The following is a 22,663-nucleotide window of genomic DNA, read 5'->3' as shown; positions in this document are numbered from 1 at the left end:
TGTCACACATGTGATTCAGTAGATCTGGAGGTAAAAAAAAAGTTATTTTATTTTTTATTATAAATAACGTAATTGAATTGAGAATCATTAAAAAGTATCAAACCCAAATCCAAATCTTAAAACCCTACGAGCACCCCAATTCAAGGACATGTAAAAGCTACCTACGATTAATTATTTAAGCTAATTGGATCCGGATTTGATATTAGTTTTTTCCATCCGAATGTCAGCCCGAAATTGAACCAGATTAGGCAGTATTCCCATTGGCTCGGATTAAACAATAGCCATATCCGAGCCGAATCCGACCCGTTTACATAAATCTTTTTTGGGATTTTTTTAAATATCATTTATCACCCCCGTGCCTCCCTTCGCTCAAAGACTGGGTTTTACACTCGAAACCAAAACGGCCATATTCTCCGGTGGCATTGGAAAAAGAGAGGGAAAGCGAAAGAGGGGGAAGGAAGAAGAGAAATGCTGATGGTAACGGCCGCGGCCAATTTTGCCTCTCCTTGTTCGCCTCTGCCCCTACTAGAGACGTTGCCTCCTGAACCACCACCGCTAAGCCAGGTGGTAAAGCTCCGGCCGGCGGGGCGCATCGGCCGGAAGAGGGGCGTGGTGGCGTTGGCGATGAGGGAGAAAAGAGGATCGTCATCGTCCGGGGGGTTCCTGACGGCGCTGAATAGGGCGGTGGAGGAGGAGGAGTACAGGAGAGCGAGGGCGGAGGTGCAGCGCAAGGGCATCGACGTGGAGGGGTACGTGGTGGAGGGCATCTCCGTCGGCGGCCACGAGACGTGCGTGGTGGTACCCAGCCTAAACGCCGCCTTCGACATTGGCCGCTGCCCCTCGAGGGCCGTCCACCAGGACTTCCTCTTCATCACCCACGCCCATCTCGACCACATCGTGAGTCGCCACATTTCCTCCCTCTCCTTCCCTTCTTCTTCCTCTGCTCTTACCACCACCACCACCACCACCACCACCATCATTTATCTCTCTAGGGTTTAAGGATATCTTGGTGGTTTTGATATTTTACTACCCAATTCGACAAATTTCTGAATTTGATGAATATCCGAATCCGAATTCAAACCCGTTTTAACCAACATCAGATTAGTCGAATATGGTATTGCCCACATCCGATTGGAATCCGAACCGTTTAGATCCCTTATTCAAAGGCAGGCAGGCACCCATAGGGAGTAAAAGGCTTTTACGGTGCCTTATACGAGTCGGGTTTGGGTACACTCAGTTATATCCGAATGCAAATGGATATGGTTACCCCCGATCCATTAAGACGCACCTAGTGGACACCTAGTGAGTGTAGCGAATTGAAGGTGTGAGGAATGTAACCCGTATGGACCGTATCTAGTAGTGCTCATAAACTTACAAGAAGATGATAGATCATGAGTCACTAGTTGCCTACATGTGATGAAATCACTGAGGAGTTTTTGCATGGGAAGCATGCAACCTGATTAGTGAGCCCAGTAGGAGGATTATCTCTGATTGTGTGTAATCAAGGGCAAAGAAAGGTTACAGAAACTTGTAAACAAGAAGCCTGTACCTTCATCCTCTGATGACGTATTCTTCTTTGCAGGGTGGGCTACCAATGTACCTGGCAACACGTGGACTTTACAGCTTGAAGCCTCCGACAGTGTTTGTGCCACCATGTATTAAGCCGGATGTTGAGAAATTACTTGACATTCACAGGTCCATGAGTAAGACTGAACTGATGTTTGATTTGGTTGCATTGGATGTGGGTATGTTTTCTTAATTTGTCTCCTGGACTGCTTTCATTTGATTTCTTCAATATTGAAGTCAGAAGATTGATTGTTTCATTGCAGGGGAAACCTATGAAATAAGAAATGACCTAGTTGTTAGACCATTCAAAACTCACCACGTTATTCCCAGCCAGGTAGGCTATTCCTTCTTTTTTTTTCGACTGCGTTGCAATTCAATATCATGGTCATTGGTTACTTGAATCGCTTGCAATTATACGGCGTATTTGTTTTTAATGGTTTGGTATAGGGATATGTCATTTATTCAATGAGGCGCAAGCTGAAGAAGATGTATGCTCATCTTAAAGGAGACAAGATCAAAAATTTGAAGATTTCAGGGGTTGAGGTCCGTCTACTTGGTTGTTCTTTTAAAATTAAATGCCTAATGCTGTTTGTTAGGATTCTCATCCATATCCATGTCATCTGAAGTGTATGTGGATTTTGTTCTAGATTAATTAACTTTTGTAATTTCCATACTAGATTACGGACACTGTGCTGTCTCCAGAGGTAGCATTCACAGGAGATACAACAGCTGATTTTATGCTAGAGCCGCGCAATGCAGATGCTCTTCGAGCAAAAATTCTTATAACTGAGGTACTTGTGCGCGAACTCAAGCAAAAATTCTTATAACTGAGGTACTTGTGCGAACTCATTTATAAATAATTTGTCACCCCATGAAGCAGAACAGTTGAAGTAGTTTTCTAAATCCAACCTATTGGCCTTGGATTCAATAAGACAACATGCTGGTTACATACGTCTTATCCATAATCAGGGCTACACATGAGCCAAGCCCAAAGGGTAGCCTGTTTGAGCTTGGTTTGGTTCTGTAAATGAAAGCTTGATCTAGAGCAAAGCTTGGATATGATTGATTGAACTTGGCTAAGCTCGAGCTTACCTGAGCAGTTCCCAGATTTATATAATAAAAAAATGATAATATTATTGTTAAACCTGACACATGATAAAGCGAGATTCGACTTATGACCTCTATTTTAAAAGAAAAAAAGATGGTTGCCATCAGTGAAAAATATCAGTGTTTTTTTTTTTTTGAAAAAATGCTATACTTTGCACAACCAATAAGAACAAAAGTATCAGCAGAAATTAAATATTTTCTGAATTTTATTTTTTTCCTTTGTAAAAAAGTATTTTTAGTTTTGTTTAATTTTAATTTCAAGAAGGGCAGTTGGCCCAGATGGTATACCTATCGAGGCTTGGAAATGCTTGGGAGAGAAAGGTTTAGAATGGTTGACAAATCTTTTTAACAAGATTTGGCGGACAAATAAGATGCCTAATGAGTGGAGGAAGAGTACTTTGGTGCCTCTATATAAGAATAAAGGTGATATACAAGATCGCACAAACTATCGTGGTATAAAACTCATGAGTCATACTATGGAACTTTGGGAGAGGGTGATTGAGTCTAGGTTGAGGAAGGTTGTCATGATATCAGAGAATCAATTTGGTTTTATGCCTGGAAGATCAACTATGGAAGCTATACATCTTCTTAGACAACTTATTGAAAGATATAGAGAGAGGAACAAAGATTTGCATATGGTTTTTATTGATTTGGAGAAGGCATACGATAGAGTACCTAGGGACGTTCTCTGGTGGACAATGATGAAGAAAGGTGTTTCTCTCAAGTACATTAGTATAATTAAAGATATGTATGAAGGAGTAGTAACCAATGTCCGCACTTGTGGAGGGGTGACAACCAATTTTCCGATAACGGTTGGGTTACATCAAGGATCTGCTTTAAGTCCTTTCCTATTTGCGATAGTGATGGATGAGCTTACGAGATCAATTCAAGAAAATGTACCGTGGTGTATGTTGTTTGCTGATGATATTGTTTTGATTGATGAGTCTAGAGCTGGGGTTAATGCTAAGTTAGAATTATGGAGACAAACATTGGAAGCTAGAGGTTTTAAGTTGAGTAAGAGTAAGACTGAATATATGGAATGTCGGTTTAGTAAGCAACATAGTAATGATGGGAGTGTAGTAAAGCTTGGTGAGCAAGAAATACCGGTGAATGATTATTTCAAATATTTGGGATCCATCATTCAAAAGTATGGAGAAATTGATGGAGATGTAAATCATAGGATAAAGGTTGGGTGGATGAAATAGAAAAGTGCAACTGGAGTGTTGTGCGATCGTAGAATGCCATTGCGGTTGAAGGGAAAGTTTTATAGGACGACTATTAGGCCCGCTTTGCTATATGGTACAGAATGTTGGGCTGCTAAGAGACATCATATTCAAAAAATGAGTGTAGCTGAGATGCGGATGCTTAGATGGATGTGTGGAAATACAATAAAAGATAAAATTCAGAACGAGGAGATACATAATAAGGTAGGCGTTGCACCCATTGAAAATAAGATGAGAGAGAATCGTTTACGGTGGTTTGGACATGTTCGGCGAAGGCCTAATGATGCTCCAGTGAGAAGGATGGAGAAATGGGAAAATATATTAGTTAAAAGAGGTCGGGGTAGGCCTAAGAAGACTTGGATGGAGATGATAGGAAAGGATATGAATGCTTTGAACCTCACCGAGGACATGGCATTGGATAGAAATGATTGGAGGAAAAGGATTCATGTGGAAGACCCAAAATGAATTTCTTTGTTGGTTCATATCGCCGACCCCAATTGTTTTGGGATGAAGTCATAGTTGTTGTTGTTGTTAATTTTAATTTCAATTTCTCATGAGAAAAAGGTTGGCATTATATTCCTGTTCTAAACTTTTGTCACTATGGTTACCATTATACCAAGTGTCTTGCTTCTATTAACACACACACATCTTAGACAAACCAAAAGTTTCAGGCTCGAGCTCTGACCATTTAAACAAATGGGTTTAAAATTAGGCTCGAGCTTTGCTCTTTTAGTAAATGGGTGAGCACAAGCTAAAGCCTTAACAAGCTTCTTGCTACAGGCAAATGATCTTCTTGGACTAGTTTTAGCTGGAATAAAAGATGGAATGAGTGCTGAGGAACTATGGGTCAAACTTCATTCAGCATACCATACAAAGAATTATATGTATGACAATGATGTAGTATACTAATAGAAGATGGAATGATTTCTCAGGGATTTGGGTCAATCTCCTTTCAGCTTTCTGTATAAAGAACTATACATTTGATATATTTACGTAGTGGACATTACTGTAAATGACTATCGTTCCCCTGGTTCATAGAATATGTTCTCAGTAAGATTTGGTACTTGATAATATTAGTGTAAGGTATAATACTGAAAAATGATTACCTATGGTCCATAAATATGTCCACTGTTTAAAATATGCACATAGAGCTTAGTAGAGTATGACTTATTTTATGCATATTACGTGTCTGATCCTTATGTGCTTCCTCTTGAGTGTGTTTTTTTTTTCCTCTTTTTGTTTCCCTTGGAAGTTAGTATAGAACTGTCAAGTTGTGTCAACTATAGCCTGATGAAAGTCTGAGAGCTAAGAACATGTGGTTTTAGTGGATTGAGCAAATTCAGAATCACCATAGTTTTTTCTTATATCTGCTTCTATTCTTTTCATCTATTTTCCAGATGGCGTGATATATTATGTCATTGGTTCTCAAGGATTGCAAAATCGGACCTTTCTTTTTGGTCATAAACATCTTCTGTTTCACTATCTTGGGAATTGATATTGCACCTTTTTACCCCTTAACTTCTTAAACTCTGTTTTTCTCTTTGATGATATCTTCAGATCTATTTATTTCCTTTCTATTTGTGTGTCTTTCTTTGATAGGCGACTTTCCTTGATGATGGCATTAGCGTTGAGCATGCACGGCAGCACGGCCATACTCATTTATCAGAGGTGAGTTTGCTTGATTGGACACTAGGTTCCTGTGCATTTTTTTTGCATGTCTGTATATGACTTATCCTCAGAATGTATTGTTACAAAGAACCTGAATTATTTCTTTTGGACTACAGAATGTTGCAATCTTGCACAAGCAATACTGCAAATGTATTCAAAATTTTTTGAAGTTATTAATTGGATATAGAATGACTCCGAGCAATTTTATAGAAATCATATTTACAAAATTAAGAGTCTTTGCTTTCCTCTGAAGCTCACACATGTGAAGTCTCACCCTTCAATGTTGTTGAAAGTTGAAATCCTTTTCGTTTCAGATAAATGTTCTTGTTATAGAAATATCATTACAGCAATGGGCTCATTTGGAAACTAAAATTGCCTACTGATTGTTAGGGATAAAAAATGTAAATTGTCTTGTCTTTATGAAAAACCATGAAAACTATCCTCAATTGAGTGGTATTGTTTTACTTTTATGATATATGGCCTAATATCTAATCTAAATATGACACAAGGAATGAAACATGATATACCCATAGAAAGGAAATCATGTGATGTTTTCGGCAGTACGTTCCTCACCAATTTTGGGTGCTCGTGTTGTGGAAAATTGACACTGTACAAAATCCCAATCTTTCTGTTCAAGATACACTCTGCTCATCTAATAAAATAAACTCTTACACTGTGACATAATAAGCCAGTAGTTGCAACACAGACTCAAAGAAAGAAGTCACATGAAGCCATAAGATCTAGCATTAATTGGGTTGACATTTTGTAATGGCCTCGAAGGATAAATATGTCCAGTAAACATGAAGTCTCTATTTTGATAAATTAGAACACTAACAGTGGTCTTTATATTCTTGTGAGTACATGTGTCAGATAAATCTTATCTTGAAGATTCTATAAGTTCAATATTCTCAAGACAAAGGATTCTTTACATGCTCATTAACTTTGGGACGAGGTTTCATAGAATCCATGTTCCAACTAGGTGGTGTTTGGATCTATATATTCTGCCTGCAGTCGATTGTGTGGAAATTGCGCTGTCATGCATCATACTCATTGCACTCTCTACAATGTGTCTATGCTTTCATTCAGCTATCCCATTTTGTTGTGGTGTATGTGTCAAGACACTCTTTTTCCTATCCCATTAATTTGGAGAAAATGTATGAAGTCACTGGAGGAAAATTCACTGCCTCCATCAAATTGAAAATGTTGAATAGATTCAGAAAACTGGTTTTTGACTAGAGAATGGAAGTTTTGGAACAAAGAAAAAACTCCAGATTTACTTTTCATAAAGTATATTCAAGTATAACAGGAGTAGTTATCGACAAAGATTAAGTAGTATCTACTTCCAGAACCAGAAGTAACCGGAGCAGGCCCCCACACGTCAGAACAAATAATCTCAAAAGGCTTTGAAGCTCTTTTATTAACAGAATTAAAAGGCAGTACATGACTCTTGCATAGACGACAACTGGAACACATTTGATCATTCATCCCTGTATTCAGACTATCTTTAGGAATGAGATTATTGGAAACAAGCTTTTCAACAAAATGACTCCCACAATGACCCAACCGACTATGCCAAAGATGTGGCTTATTACATTCAAAGACATTCATAACACACTTAGTCGACGTTGAAGATGACACTGGCAAATTCTTCGAGATGGATCAAGTAGGCCGAGCAGAATCCAAGATACGTTCTTGGAAGACGTACATGTTCCCTTGTCTTTTTCCCTCAGCGAATGTTTTCCTCGTGCGAAGGTCCTTGACCTGCACAAAAAAGAGAGTGAATTCAATTGGGGCATGATTATCATTGACAATCTTAGAAACAAAAACAATGTTTTTCTTAATGTTGGGAGCATGAAGAACATTAGACAACTTAAGAGTAGAGGTTGACATAGGAACAATGGAGTTTCCAATATGAGAGACAAGGTGATGAATTTTGTCTCCAGTGACGATGCTACTTTTACCAAAATAAGGGATAGGATTAAGATTTCATCATTAGCCTGGGCACTACTAGACTCTCTCTTGACATCTGCCTTTGGAGACTTTCCTTTATTCTAAGGATTAAACCAACAATTTGCCTTAATATGTCCTCTTTTATTACAAAGATAACAAGTGGGTACTGTCTTTCGCCCTTGTGCATTTGGCAATATATTTGGTGTAGGCAGCAGTCTACGTCCACCTTGTCCTCCTCTTCCACGAAACCCAAAACCTCCTCGTCCTCGCCCATATGGCATTCCTGTAGCAAGGACCTCCTGAGTATTTGTGTGAGACTGTGGCTCCTCAGAAAAACCCTTCAAAGTCATTTCATACTGAATCAACTTAGCACACAACTCTTCAAAAGTAGGGAGGACAGACAAGCACAGTAGAGAAGTAACGATCATGTTGTAATCAGGCCCTAGCCCACTCAGAGTCTGCTGGACCATATCTGTGTCACTTACCTTGCACCCCACAATGGCAAGCTGGTCTGTGATAGTCTTCATCTTATTCAAATACTCCATGATGGTCATATTGTCCTTTTTGAGTAACTGAAACTCTCGCTTCAGAAAAACCATTCTCGCCTACAAGACCTGAGAATATCTCTGGACTAATCTATTCCAAAGCTGGCTGGCTGAACAATCATCAGGTATGGTTACGAACACCTTCTGCGACAGAGTTGAAGTGATGTAGGCCACAACTGACTGATTTTTCTTTTTCCAAGTCAAACTCTAGATTTTTGACATACACAGTTGAGGTCGCTCCATTGTCATCATTTCTTTCACGTGCAACAAATTCTGGCGGGACTGAAGTAGTTCCATCCAGATGACCATTGAGACCTTGACCCCTTATAAAAGGAATAATCTGTCTCTTCCATGTCAAGAAATTTGAGGTGTTTAATTTTTCAGAAACAAGTTGATTACGAAAGCTCGAGGAGAAGAATCCATAACATAAGAATAAAGAAACTATAAGACGCACACAATTCAAGGCTAAGGCGTGAATAAGATCAATCACGAGGTGTAAGCCGTGCCTTCCTTCTGTAATGAAGTGCCAAATGAGTGAGGCGATATCTCCAAGATCAAGCACAAAAGCACGCACATACACAAGAGGCCACTAATGGGCAAGATTGCAACAAACCACAAAAGTGGTAAAACATACAAAATAAGGTGAAAAAATATATTCCACTCACATGAGGCTTCACAAGAAGCAATACAATTACATGGGGCCAAGCCCCTTATTTATACACACTAAGGGACCTAAGGAGGGGCTCCCATCTATGTCACATGGGTGCGGGTGCGACACGGGTGCGGCGCAATTTCAAAAATTTTGGACACGGGGACTCGGCTATATATATATTAAAAAAAAATAAAATATATATATATAAGACTCGGTCAAAGTTGTGCCCATTAGGGGACAGGTGATGAGTTGTGAAGGCATTCTGTACACTTTCTTCATATAGGAATAATTCACTTTTGGGCACTTTCTTCATACACTGTAATAATTCACTTTCTTCGTACAGGAAAAAACCACAAAAACTTGAGTTGTGCCCATTCTGTACTTAAAACTTGAAAGTGTACAGGTTTTTAGTTGTGATGGGTTTTTTTCCTTACAGCTGTAGCCCAGAAAATTTAAAAAAAAAAATTAAATTTTTTTTTTCCAAAAAATGGACCAAAATAACCCTGGGTGTGTTGACCGCACCCAGGGTTGGGTTGACCGAGTCCGAGCCGCACCCGTGTCCGCACCCGTGTCGGTGCGTGTCGACGCGGGTGCGACGACCTTAGAGCCGAGTCCGTGTGACATAGGCTCCCATAGAGTCGTTGGAGCCCCTCCAACGATCATATTTATGACCGTTGGAGGGGTCCAACGACTCTTTTGGACCCCTCTCAATCAATAAAGAAAGAAAAGAAAAAGGGAAAAAGAAAAAGAAAAAAGAAAGAAAGAAAAGGAGAAAGAAAAGAAGGCATATCTTTTAGGATATGCGTGTACAATGTAAAAAGACTATTTTGCCCCTAGTGGGTATTACAAAAGAAATATATATATATATATATATATAATATTTTAACACCCCCCTCAAACACACTAGGAGATCACCGAGAGTTTGCTAAGGAGAAAGTAGAAATGTGGCGATGGCAAAGCTTTGGTGAAGAAGTCCGCTAACTGGTACTCGGTAGGAACATATGGCAGTTGAATGGTGCCCCGTAGGAATTCATCACGAACATAATGGTAGTCCATCTCGATGTGCTTTGTTCGTTCATGGAAGGTGTGATTGTTGACAATGTAGATAAAACTCTTGTTGTCGCAACACAACTTCGAAGGGGTTGAGAATGAGACACCCATATCTTTAAGCAAACTTCTTAACCATACAATCTCAGTGGTGGTAGTGGCCATCACACGATACTCTGCTTCTGTAGAAGAGAGAGAAACTTTCTGTTGTTTTTTACACCTCCATGAAATAAGTGACTCTCCAAGAAACACACAATAACCTTTGGTGGAAATACGATCATCAGGGTTACCCCCTCAATCAGAGTCAATATAAGCAAGTAAAGTAAGAGGTGAAGAAGAGGGTAAGAATAATCCTTTAATTATAGTGTTTTTCAAATATCTGATAATCCTCATGACTGCGACCATGTGCATGGTAGAAGGTGCAGTCTGAAATTGGCTTGCACTATGAACCACATGAGAAATATCGAGCTTGGTGATAGATAAATATGTTAGTGACCCAATCAACTGGCGATAAGGCGTGGTGTCTGTTAAAAGAGTGCCATCACTGGCTCTCATCTTGGCGTTGATCACTTATGGAGTCTCCACCTTCTTATCTGTCAGCCCACACCAGACAATAATGTCGGAGGCAAGCTTCATTTGAGAGAGAACATACCCTTTGAGAGAGTATGCAACTTCAATTCCTAAAAAATACCTTAGAAAACCAAGGTCAAACATATCAAAATTTTCTTTGAGAATATTTTTAATAAGGTCAATACCCTTTTTATCATTACCTGTGATAATCATGTCATCAACATATAACAACAAAATTGTTATGAACTCATTAGAAGTTTTAACAAACAAAGCAATATCAGTATAACATGAGGAAAAACCATTATCGAGAACTACTTTGCTAAGAAGATCATACCAAGCTTTTGGTGCTTGTTTAAGACCATAGAGAGCTTTATTTAACTTTAGAATATTTTCTTTACCAATTTCAAGACTTGGCGAAGGATCCATAAGAACTTCACATAGAGTTTCATTTAAAAACACATTTTTAACATCAAGTTGATATATCGGCCATTGCTTAATAGAAGCTAAGGCAATTAATGTTCGCATACTAGTCATTCTAGATACTGGAGCAAAGGTTTCTTCATAATCAATCTCATATTCTTGGGCGTAGCCTTTTGCAACCAAACGAGCTTTGTATCTTTCTAGAGATCCATCAGATTTGGTTTTGACTTTATATACCCATCTACACCCAATTGCCTTTTTTCCTAATGGTTGACGAATAATGCTCCAAGTTTGGACTTTGTTAAGAGTTTCTAATTCAATTTTCATGGCTTCAATCAAATGTGGATGATCTTTAGCTTCTTTAAATGAAGTAGGCTCATGATGTGAGTGTATCAACATGAGACAAGTTCTATAATTAGGTGAAAAAGATTCATAAGACACAAATTTTTGTGGTGGCCTACTATTACGAGAAGATCTCCTAGGTTGATTGCCATCAATAGGTTCTTCTAAAGAGAAGTCTTGAGAATATCATTCAAGGGCAGGTTGATGTTCATTTCCTAACCGCCGGGTATATACATTTATATCATTAAGGTTCTCATTTTGAGAAACATTATCATGTTGTGGTGTATCATTATGATGTAAAATGCCATCACAAATATTATCGCAAATTATTGCATCTGGGGACTCAATTCTAGGAGCTAAGTCAAACAGGAAGGAATAATCAATGTCTTCTTTAGATGTGTGGATATCAAAACCATTTTGTTCTTCAAGAAAGTTTACATTTCTTGACACATAGAGTTTATTGTTTCGAATATCATAACATCTATAGCCTTTTTTATTTTCACCATAGCCAATAAACACACATTCAAGAGCTTTGGGTGATAATTTATCTTGTTCTTGCATAAGCACAAAGCATTTACATCCAAAGATCCTTAGTCTATTAAAATCTAGAGTAATTTTAAATAATTTTTCGAAAGGTGATACATTTTTTAAATAAGAAGAGGGCATACAATTAATAAGATATGTTGCGGTAAGAAGCACTTCGGCCCAAAAGTTTTTAGGAACATTTTTAGAGACAAGAAGTGTTCTTGTACTTTCAATTAAATGTCAACGTTTCCTTTCCGCAAGATCATTTTGTTGCGGAGTTTTAGGACAAGATCGTTGGTGCAAAATTTCATTTATTTTGAAAATCTTTAGACATGTACTCACCTTCAGAATCGGTTCTAAATATAGCTATATTGTTTTGAAATTGATTTTGAATAAGAACATGAAATTCTTTAAAATTAGTGAAGACATCGGATTTGTTTTTAATAATGTATACCCATGTATATCTAGTAAAGTCATCAATAAAAGTAACACAGTAGGAATAACCCCCATTGGACATAACGGGTGTCAGCCCCCATACATCGGAATGCACAAGTTCAAAAGGTCTTTTTTTACTATTTGAATACGGAAGCGAATGAATCTTTCTAAGAATACAATCATTGCATGTAAATGTATTTGTATTATAATTTTTTTTCAAAAAAGTAAAAAGATACAACTTGGAAATGCTAGGATGTCCGAGCCTCTTATGCCAAGTCTCAATATATTTGGATTGAACATGATTACAAAATGATTTGGATGGCAAAGACAAAAAATTCATATAATAAAGATCTCCTCTTCTATGGCCTTGCTCAATCCGCTTCCTGGACCGGAGATCCTGCACATAGCAATGGGTAGGTGAAAAAGAGACATTACATTCAAAATCAGTAATTTGAGAAACGGAAAAAAGATTTAAATTAAGTTTTGGAATAATTCAGATTTTGGGAACAAAAAAATCTTTGTTTTGGTCGTAAGTTTTCTCAAGGTTTCCAATGCCTTCAACATCTAAGGATGTTCTGTCGGCGGTGGAAACATATGATTTAAATTTATTGAGACTTGGTTTTGACAAAAGTGATGCATTTGGAGTCATATGAAAGGAGACACCCGAGTCAAGAATTCAAGAGGTCATACCTGGAAAAGAGGAGATGGCGGGACCGGAAGTGGAGGGTGAGGATGATGATGTAGAGGAGTTCATCTTTATAAATTGTTGAAGAGTTTCGGTAAGATGAGTGATGGACTCCTTTATGTCTCCATCCTTCTTTGAATCTTTATTTGTGTTTAGAGGAATTTCACCAACGGAAGCTACCTTCTTCTTGAATTTGGGGCAATCCGGACGAATATGGCCCGATTCATTACAATTATGACAAATGATTTTTCTTCCTCCACCACCATTATTCTTCCAAAAATGGGGTGGTTTATATGATCTTACATTGTTGCTGGGTCTAGACACGGCATGAACCTCATCAACATCGCTTTTCAAGGCCAAACGGGTTTCTTCTTGACATAAGTTGGCCAAAATGTCACTTAGAGAAATAGAAGCCCTATAAAGAAGAGATCCTCTAAGTTGCTCAAATTCGGGACGAAATCCATGAATAAATTGGAAAAATCTCTCTTTTTCCATTTGCTTTTGCCTCATGGCAATAGCACTACCTTCCCATTGAGGTTCGAGGAGAACAAGTTCATCCCATAAAGAAGATAGGGCACTATAACAGTCCCTAATACTCATCACCTTGCTTGGTAGCTCTTACCTTTTCTTGTAGAAAGAAATGCCTAGCAAGGTCTCTTTGAGTGTACATGTCTTTCATAAAGAACCAAGCTTCATTAGCCTTTTTGAACTTAGCAAGATTTGCACAAATTTTAATTCGACATTATTCATGAACCACGCTAGAGTTTTAGCATGCTCACTTTCCCAATCTTCCATTTTTGAAGAGAAGTCAAGAATAGCCTTATCTTTTTGCTCTTCGTTTAATGCTCTTTCCTCATTTCCTTCAAACTTAGTTAATTTCAATTGTGGTTCCAGAATGGTTCCACACACATAACCTCAAAGTTTTTTACCTTTGAGGTTATTTTTCATAGCGGCAGCCCACATTCGATAATTGGTTCCACCCAATTTGAACAAGAGGTCGATTTTTGCATCCTTGTTGGCCATTTATAGAAAAAGAGTTTGAAAACAAGAAAGAGGAGAGATATTACTTGTCAAGAGAGGATCCGATGAAGCTTTCTCAACCAAGGCTCTGATACCATGTAATGAAGTGCCAAATGAGTGAGGCGATATCTCCAAGATCAAGCACGAAAGCACGCACATACATAAGAAGCCACTAATGGGCAAGATTGCAACAAACCACAAAAGTAGTAAAACACACAAAATAAGGTGAAAAAATATATTCCACTCACATGAGGCTTCACAAGAAGCAATACAATTACATGGGGCCAAGCTCCTTATTTATACACACTAAGGGACCCAAGGAGGGGCTCCCATAGAGTCGTTGGAGCCCCTCCAACGACTCTTCTCCAACGACTCTTGTGGACCCCTCTTAATCAATAAAGAAAGAAAAGAAAAAGGGAAAAAGAAAAAGGAAAAAGAAAAAAAGAAAATGAGAAAGAAAAGAAAGCATATCTTTTAGGATATGCGTGTATAATGTGAAAAGACTATTTTGCCCCCAGTGGGTATTACAAAAGAAAAAAAACATATATATATATATATATATTTATATATGTAGATAGACACATAGACATATATGTATATATATGTGTATGTGTCATAATCTATATATGTATAATATATTTTAACACCTTCACCCTTTTTTTTAGCTAGGATCTAGGGTCAATAGCTGTCAACGAGATCAGATCTGAAACCAGCTCTGTTCCCCCTTTTTTTTGCAAAGAACAAATTTCCTCCTAATGTAGATATATACTTTAGCCTTGAATAATGTGCAAAACAGATATAGAAATGCAGTACACAGCAGAAAAGAAATTTCACCAGAAACTCAAGCACGCGTATGGGGAATACTAGGCTGAAATCGGCTGATACTTTGAAAAGGAGTGGGAAATAAGATATTTAGATCTGTTACTTACAAATCTGATCCTCAAGAGATGAACAACAACAATAGATTTGAGAGAGAGAGGAGAACGTTAACTCTAAAAAAAAAACAGAGAGACAAGATGACAGGAAACATAGACAATATTCAGATTTAATGTTCAGCAGAGAGACAAAAGAGCATTAACTAGAAATCGATGATTTGATTTTACCAGATCACAGACGTGTTATAAAAAAAAACTGATTTCACGCAGAAATAAATCTCAGATACCAGAAGGAGATTCAGATTGGAGAAGTAGAACATATTTTGTTTAGAGATAGATTCAGTAAAAGAGAAGTAAAAGAGAAGAGAGGGAAGAGATGGAAAACAAATCTATGGAAAATGTATCTTGTTCACTAGCGAGGACTTCTATGATGGCTTAGAAGGGGATGATGATCTCAAAAACCTTCCACAAAAATTCATCAAGTTCGACGGTTCTGGCGACCCCAAAGCACATCTCGCCATGTTTTTCGCCGAATGCTCAAGGTTCAAGAGGGACAATAGAGCACTATTTATATGCTTCCCCCGCAGCTTGGAAGGAGTTGCAACTAAATGGTATGCTGAGCATATCAATCCCATCGAGCTCAAGAAGTTTGATAAAGTTGTAAATATGTTTATTGAACGCTTTTTGTTCAACACGGAGACGCTCCCAACATTGAGCCATCTCTGCAATCTAAAGCAGAATGAAAATGAAAAGGCAAGGGATTTCATTCATCGATGGAGGTCAGCTTGCAACAAAATGATGGACCCCATATCAGAGAGACATGCTTTATCCCTGATCCTCAACAATTTTTCGCAGCCTCTGAGAGGATTAATCTCCCCTGCGCCATCCAGGACTTTTATCGAGCTGACTGAATGAGTCGAATGGCTTGAGCTAAGCGTGGAGAATAGAGTTTATGAGGGTTTCACATTTTCCAAGAATAACCACCATGGTGAGCAAAAAAGGATCAGAGCCTAAAGACCAGGATGCACCAGTTTCCCTGGCCCAACTAATGGAGATTCTTCAGCCTCTCATCAAAGGTGCCTCTTCCTCATCTGAAGCTTCAACCGGCGCAACAACTCATCTTTTTCTGATCTAGGTAAAATTTCTTGGCTCCTTGGCTCTGGTGCATCTTTTCATATGACCCCAAATAATCAAAGTCTATCCAAATGTGTTAAAAATAAAACAAGTGTGTCAAAGGTCTTTACTGCTGATGGGACTTCTCTTGAAATAGAAAGAATAAAAAATTTTGAAAAAATTTATAAAACAAAGAAATTTTCTATTCCAGAAATCCAACATGTTCCAAATTAAATTTAAATCTTTTATCTGTATCTCAAATTTCTGATTATGGGTGTAATATTTCTTTTTCTTCTCATGGTTGTTGGGTACAGGATCGCCAGTCAGGCAAGCTGATTGAGGAAGGCCATAGAGAAGGAGGACTGTATTACATGGATTTTTTGGAAATGCCGAAGAAAGCTTTTTGTTATAATATTCAAAAAATAGAGTTGGAACTGTGGCATAAGAGACTTGGTCACCCACATATAGCCAAAATCCAACATTTTCCAAATCTAGGGAAATTTTGTAACTCTAAAACATTTGATTATAAAGATTGTATTCTCGGCAAAATGAAAAGATTACCATTTCAGAACAGAACCTTTTTCTTTTTAAGACCACTTGAATTAATACACTCAGATGTTTGGGGTCCTGCACCAGTAATTTCTAAAGGAGGATTTGTTTACTATGTTATTTTTGTCGATGATTTCTCCCGATATACGTGGATGTACTTTCTCAAACATAAGTCTGAAGTATTTTCATACTTTCAAACTTTTCATAATATGGTTAAAAAAAGTTTCAAAATGATATTACTATTTTTCGCACAGATTCAGGGGGAGAGTTTTTATCCACAGATTTTCAAAATTATCTTAAATTGCATGGCATCACACATCAAAGATCTTGTCCTTATACACCTCAACAAAATGGACTGGCAGAACGAAAACATCGTCATATTATAGAAACCACTAGGACTTTATTAATAGCAAATCAAGTCCTGAAAGACTTTTGGGCAGAAGCTGCCTTAACTGCCACCTATCCTATTAATAGGATGCCATCTTCTTCGTTACAAAACATCACTCCCATTGAAAAACTTATGAACATTTTTCCAGACTACTCTAGACTAAGAATATTTGGGTGCAAATGTTTCATATTTACTGACAAAAATGATAAACTTTCTCCTCGTGCGATTCCCTATGCCTTTTTAGGATATGCTGAAAACCAGAAAGGTTATAGATGTTTTGACTTAAAAAATAATAAACTATATGTGTCTAGAAATGTTTCCTTTCTTGAAAAGGAGAACTTCTTTGATTTTAGAAAATTAAAAGACGTCACTGAGTACTCCTTTTTGCTAGATCTAACATCAACATCTGATGAATATGACCTTGACTGTAACTTTGATGATGATCAAAGATTTATTGATCTTAATGTTGAAAATGAAGAAGTTCATAGAGATACTAGTATTCAATATTCTAGGCGACAAGAGTCTAATCCTCCATGTGCACTGAAAAATATTCTAATATTTCAACTAGACAATCATCCCGAGTCTCGAGGCCTCCAGGAAAGTTTGTATCATACTAGTCTTTCTCACCCACACACAGGGCAGTTATTGCATTAATTCACTCATATGAAGAACCATCCACATATTTTCAAGCAAAAAATGATATCAAATGGATAGAAGCCATGAAAGCTGAATTAGATGCACTTGAAAAGGCTTCTACATGGAATATTCAAGATCTTCCTCTAGGGAAGAAAACTATAAGATGTCGATGGGTTTATAAAATTAAAACCAAGAGTGATGGTACTCTTGAAAGATATAAAGCCCGTTTAGTAGCCAAAGGTTATGTCCAAGAATATGAGATTGATTATGAAGAAACCTTTGCTCCGGTGGCTCGTATGACTACTGTCCGAACCTTAATTGCCTTAGCTTCTATAAAAAAATGGTCTATTTTTCAAATGGATGTCAAAAATGTTTTTTTAAATGAAAAGCTAGTTGAAGAAGTATACATGGAACCCCCTCCTGGTCTAAGTATTCCTAAGGGTAAAGTCCTTCGCTTAGAAAAAGCTCTTTATGGACTTAAACAAGCATCAAAAGCTTGGTATGATAGGTTTGTTAAAATATGTTGATCCTTAAATGTACATATATATTTATATATATATAAAGATACGTATACATATATATATGTATACATATCTCTATTTATATATATATAAATATATATATTTTATCTTCCTAAAATACCCTCAAGGGTATTCTTGTAAATTAGCATTTTACGCATATTCCAATTGGAATATGCATTGTAATTTTTGTTTTATTTTTATTTTCTGTTTTTTATATTTTTGGGTTTCGTACCACATTGGGGGCCTCCCAAAAGTGACGTTGGGAGCCCCCAACGGTTACAAATGTGACCGTTGGGGGCTCTCCAACGTCCCCTTTGGGAGCCCCCAAGGTGGTCCCTTTTCATGCTTATAAATAGGGGATTTCCCCTTTGTATTTTGTATTCTTGAGGGAGCTTATGCTCCATTGTAATGGGGTTTTTACCCCTTCTCCATTATTCTTCAATGATATGCAACTTATGACTTTATGTCATATTTTTCCCTTTTTATGGGTTTTATGTGTTAGCACATTATGTGCTTATGTTGTTTCCCTTTAATGGGTATATTTGCACTCCACGTGCATAAGTATGGGTTCATTATTGAACCCAACGTATTCCAAGTCACTTTCTAACATGGTATCAAAGCAAGGTTGAGATCGAGTTGCTCTTTGGTGCATCGGGAAGCGTGGTATTCAAGAATTTGTTAAAGAAAAATGGTGAAGTATTCATTTCTCTCTATTGTCTTTCTTATAGTTATTCGGTATGCATTCTATTTCTTTGGGTATTGTATGAAGAATGGAATATGTTCTTTTCTTTATGTGTGATTTTTGTCATTATGTCTTTTTTGAGTTTCTTGCTACTCCATTGAATCGTTTTCGTATGTTTTTCTTTGAAAAACTTTAAATGATAACTTGTTTGGCGAAAAATTAGATATATGATTGCTCAAAACTTGCTTTAATGGGTCGGTAAAAATTTATGACCGTTGGAACTTTGAATTTACATTTTAAACCTAACCTTGTTTATGAAAATACCTTTATATGAATGTTTAGTCTTTAAAGAAAGGTATGTTAAGATTAAAATGCTTGTGAAATATAGTTTTTTGAAAAATGTTTGGCATATATGAAAAATTCCATATTATGTGTCCGTTTTATATGAGCAACATTTAATTAAGAAAGTTTTTTTTTTTTAATACCGGTTGAATTAAGTTTTAAAATGGTCTTATGGAATATGGTGATTTTCTTTCCATCTTTACACTCTTAAGGATGTTTTCAACATTTAGAGAGTTCTCTCTCTTTTTAATAAGAGACATTTATATTTTTATGTTGTGATTGTCTCTTGTGGGTTTTGGTGTTTGCCCTTTTGTTTGTTCATTAGTGAATGTTGTAAGTGCTTAATGCACTCTTTTGCTTTTCCGCATATTTCACTACAAAAGTTATGGTCTTCACTAATGTTTATTGTGTACTTATTTCATTAGGAGTAGGTAATAATCTATTAAGTCATGTTTTTCGATAAAACTTAAGAGTGTTAAATTTTTCCTCAATAAATGTTTACTTTTTATTTAAGCCATAGTACAATCTTATTTATCATAAGGTTTTGTTAATGAATCTATTTTGTTGGGATTTCTTCCACTTTAATGGAGTTTTCTCCTTCTTTGGGAGTTGTATATGTTTGTTTGTTCAAACTCTCCTTAAGGAGCCTTTCGGTCCTTATAATCTTCTTGTGAGTATATACTCTTTTATGAAGATTTCATGATTGTTTATCATTTTTAAGTTGAAATAGTAGATTTCATAAGTTTTTCGAAATTCACCATCTTTATGAATGCCTATATTGGCCTAAGTTTGTTATTTTTGAACTTCACCAACTTCACTGTTTAATTGCACCTTATGTCTTTCATAGTTAAGGCTTATTTGTTCCAAATCGGTTCATACACATGATGTTGCTTAATATTTCATGTTATGTTGCATAGTAAGCCTTTTTTGGTGTACAAGACTTCTTTTGAAGATTAAGCATAATTCGTGGTTATGCAAAATTGTTTTGATGGATTATATTGGACCTTTGATTCAATTTGTTAATCGGTCCTCTTTGTAAAAAATTTTTATTTGGAAAATGATTCCTTATGTGTTTATTGCCCTTTTGTGGCATTTATGTTTGTCCATCACATGTTATTTAATGCATCATTGTTTTGGCCTTATTATTGTTTTATTAGAGATGTTTGTTGAGGTGAGTTATGGGCACCTCGTGTTATATCATTTTAGATTGTCCAAATTGCCATATTATAGATGGTGGTTGAGGTGAGTTATGGGCACCTTGGGACTCTAGAATGATTTGGTATATGATCTCTAATTATGAGTGTGACACTCGTTGTTATGTCTTTTTAGATTGTCCACTTACCATATTATAGATGGCGGTTGAGGTGAGTTATGGGCACCTTGGGACTCTAGAATGATTTGATATATGAGTGTGTCACTAGTTTGTTCTTGTGCCATTGATATTATGGATGCTTCTAAGTAAATGTGATGGACATATGGTATTTGAAAACCTTAAATGTTTTAAGGTACATTTAAAATCAAGATGTTTTGGGATTATAGCCCAACCTTTTATTTGTTTATGAATCTTATGAGTGCATTTGCACATTTGTGATTCCGTATGTTGTGCACATGTGTTCTTGTGATTTTGCACAAGTATTCTAAGTGTTCTTGGTGTGTGTATGTTCACACATTTGTTCTCAAGAATTTTATTTTATCGATTATAGTATCTTGTTGAAGATATTTTTTACATGCATGTTATTGTTATGAGAATTCATTTTAAAAGGAGTATTGTTTTATTCGAGGTTTATTTTCATTACAAGTTTATTGCCTCAAAAGTCTTTTCCTTTTATGCCCATTATCTAAGTGTCATCATATGTAGACAAGAATTTTATTACACCTTCGTGTGTTTTTAGCCCTTTGTTGGCTTTTGCTCTCTTGGTCTAGTAGCTGAACACACTTGTCTTGAGTGTTTTTATATGTAGACAAGGCACGTTGATTCACACCATGATGTGTGATTTTTAGCCTATGTTGGCGTTTGTGTCCTTGTTCTAGTCGCTTAAGATGTATGCCCATGGTTGGCTTATTTCACTAATTTCAAGTGCTATCATATGTAGACAAGAGATGTATTATGTTTTAGCCCATGGTTGGCTTATTACTCTTGTTCTAGTAGCTGAACATACTTGGTTTTAAGTGTATTTTTTACGTAGACAAGAGATACTTTTTAGTCTATGTTGGCATGTATTCTCTTGTTCTTATCGTAGATGCACTTATTTCAAGTATTATTATATGTAGACAAGAGGTTCTTTTACACACCTTTGTGTGTGTCTTTGGCCTTTAATGACTTTATATTCTTGATCTAGTAGCTTATACACTTGATTTATGGGTTTTGGAGGACTAATGAGGAAGATGTTTGTAATGGATAAACTATTGTTGAAATTTGCCAAATTTCATTCATGACTTGTGTTTTTCAAGCAAATCATATTTTTGATATGCATATCAAGTTGATTTCTTAGCATTTAATCTATATATTAAGTGCTTATGGTTTTTGCCACCCTTATATGCAAAATGTGTATTAAGTATGTCTTTCATAAATGATTTTAAAACCTTGTGAACTCTTGGGTTTATTTTGCCTAAAGTATGCTTGGAGACTTTGTTTCTCTTGTTTGGCACTTCATTACATGTTTGAAGCATGTTTATTAATGAGTTCTTTGAGTATTAATTCATTTCATGATAAGTATATGCATATGCTCTTTATGGCCTTTTTGGGCTCTCATTCAATAATATTTATGTATATCATGCCTCTTCGTAGGCTTATTGTGGTGTCCCTTAGTGGACCATTTTGTTATTCCCCACTATGGGGTTATATTTGTCAAACGCTGGACCTTATGAATGCATTATGCATTCTTGCAATTTATTTCTGCATAATTTGCTTCCGCTCATTTTGTTTTAAACATGATATATGATTTTGAAACTTTGGGGTCATTTTTGCATAATTTGCATCTCTTCTAACCTGTGCTAGTTAGAAATGTTCCATTTGAATAAAAGTACAAAGATTTGTTTTACTTGTTTCTTTGTTGTTATTTCACAGGATCTTGGAGATAGGACAAAGAGAAGTACCCTGGATAGTTCGGGAAATTTGAAGACAATAGGAGGAAGGCCTTTTCAAGTTCCATTGCATCCTTGCCGGAGCCTCTTGGAGTCTTGCCCTTTGTTCAATCTTTTCGTTTCCCCGCAAAGATTGAGGGGGGGTGTTAAAATATGTTGATCCTTAAATGTACATATATATTTATATATATATAAAGATACGTATACATATATATATATGTATACATATCTCTATTTATATATATATAAATATATATATTTTATCTTCCTAAAATACCCTCAAGGGTATTCTTGTAAATTAGCATTTTACGCATATTCCAATTGGAATATGCATTGTAATTTTTGTTTTATTTTTATTTTCTGTTTTTTATATTTTTGGGTTTCGTACCACATTGGGGGCCTCCCAAAAGTGACGTTGGGAGCCCCCAACGGTTACAAATGTGACCGTTGGGGGCTCTCCAACGTCCCCTTTGGGAGCCCCCAAGGTGGTCCCTTTTCATGCTTATAAATAGGGGATTTCCCCTTTGTATTTTGTATTCTTGAGGGAGCTTATGCTCCATTGTAATGGGGTTTTTACCCCTTCTCCATTATTCTTCAATGATATGCAACTTATGACTTTATGTCATATTTTTCCCTTTTTATGGGTTTTATGTGTTAGCACATTATGTGCTTATGTTGTTTCCCTTTAATGGGTATATTTGCACTCCACGTGCATAAG

General features: G+C 36.6%; 1 protein-coding gene across 2 annotated transcripts in view; it reads left to right on the top strand.

Moving 5' to 3' along the window:
• The first annotated feature begins 384 nt into the window (after window positions 1-384).
• LOC149818697 (tRNase Z TRZ2, chloroplastic-like) overlaps window positions 385-22,663 on the top strand; it is a 35,973-nt gene continuing 13,694 nt past the window's right edge. The window contains exons 1-6 of one of the 2 annotated variants that reach the window (XM_089986424.1): window positions 385-897; window positions 1,583-1,745; window positions 1,830-1,900; window positions 2,014-2,109; window positions 2,244-2,357; window positions 5,496-5,564. In XM_089986424.1, coding sequence (XP_089842550.1) covers window positions 469-897; window positions 1,583-1,745; window positions 1,830-1,900; window positions 2,014-2,109; window positions 2,244-2,357; window positions 5,496-5,564 — 942 coding nt within the window. In that variant the 5' untranslated portion in view covers window positions 385-468. Of the gene's footprint in view, window positions 898-1,582; window positions 1,746-1,829; window positions 1,901-2,013; window positions 2,110-2,243; window positions 2,399-5,495; window positions 5,565-22,663 lie in introns of both variants that reach the window. The other variant, XR_016427456.1, reaches the window with a different exon arrangement.

The sequence above is a fragment of the Nuphar pumila genome, chromosome 13, assembly GCF_984573655.1.
Source record: "Nuphar pumila chromosome 13, dmNupPumi1.hap1.1, whole genome shotgun sequence".
NCBI lineage: Eukaryota > Viridiplantae > Streptophyta > Magnoliopsida > Nymphaeales > Nymphaeaceae > Nuphar > Nuphar pumila.
This window is presented reverse-complemented; position numbering and strand designations above follow the sequence as displayed.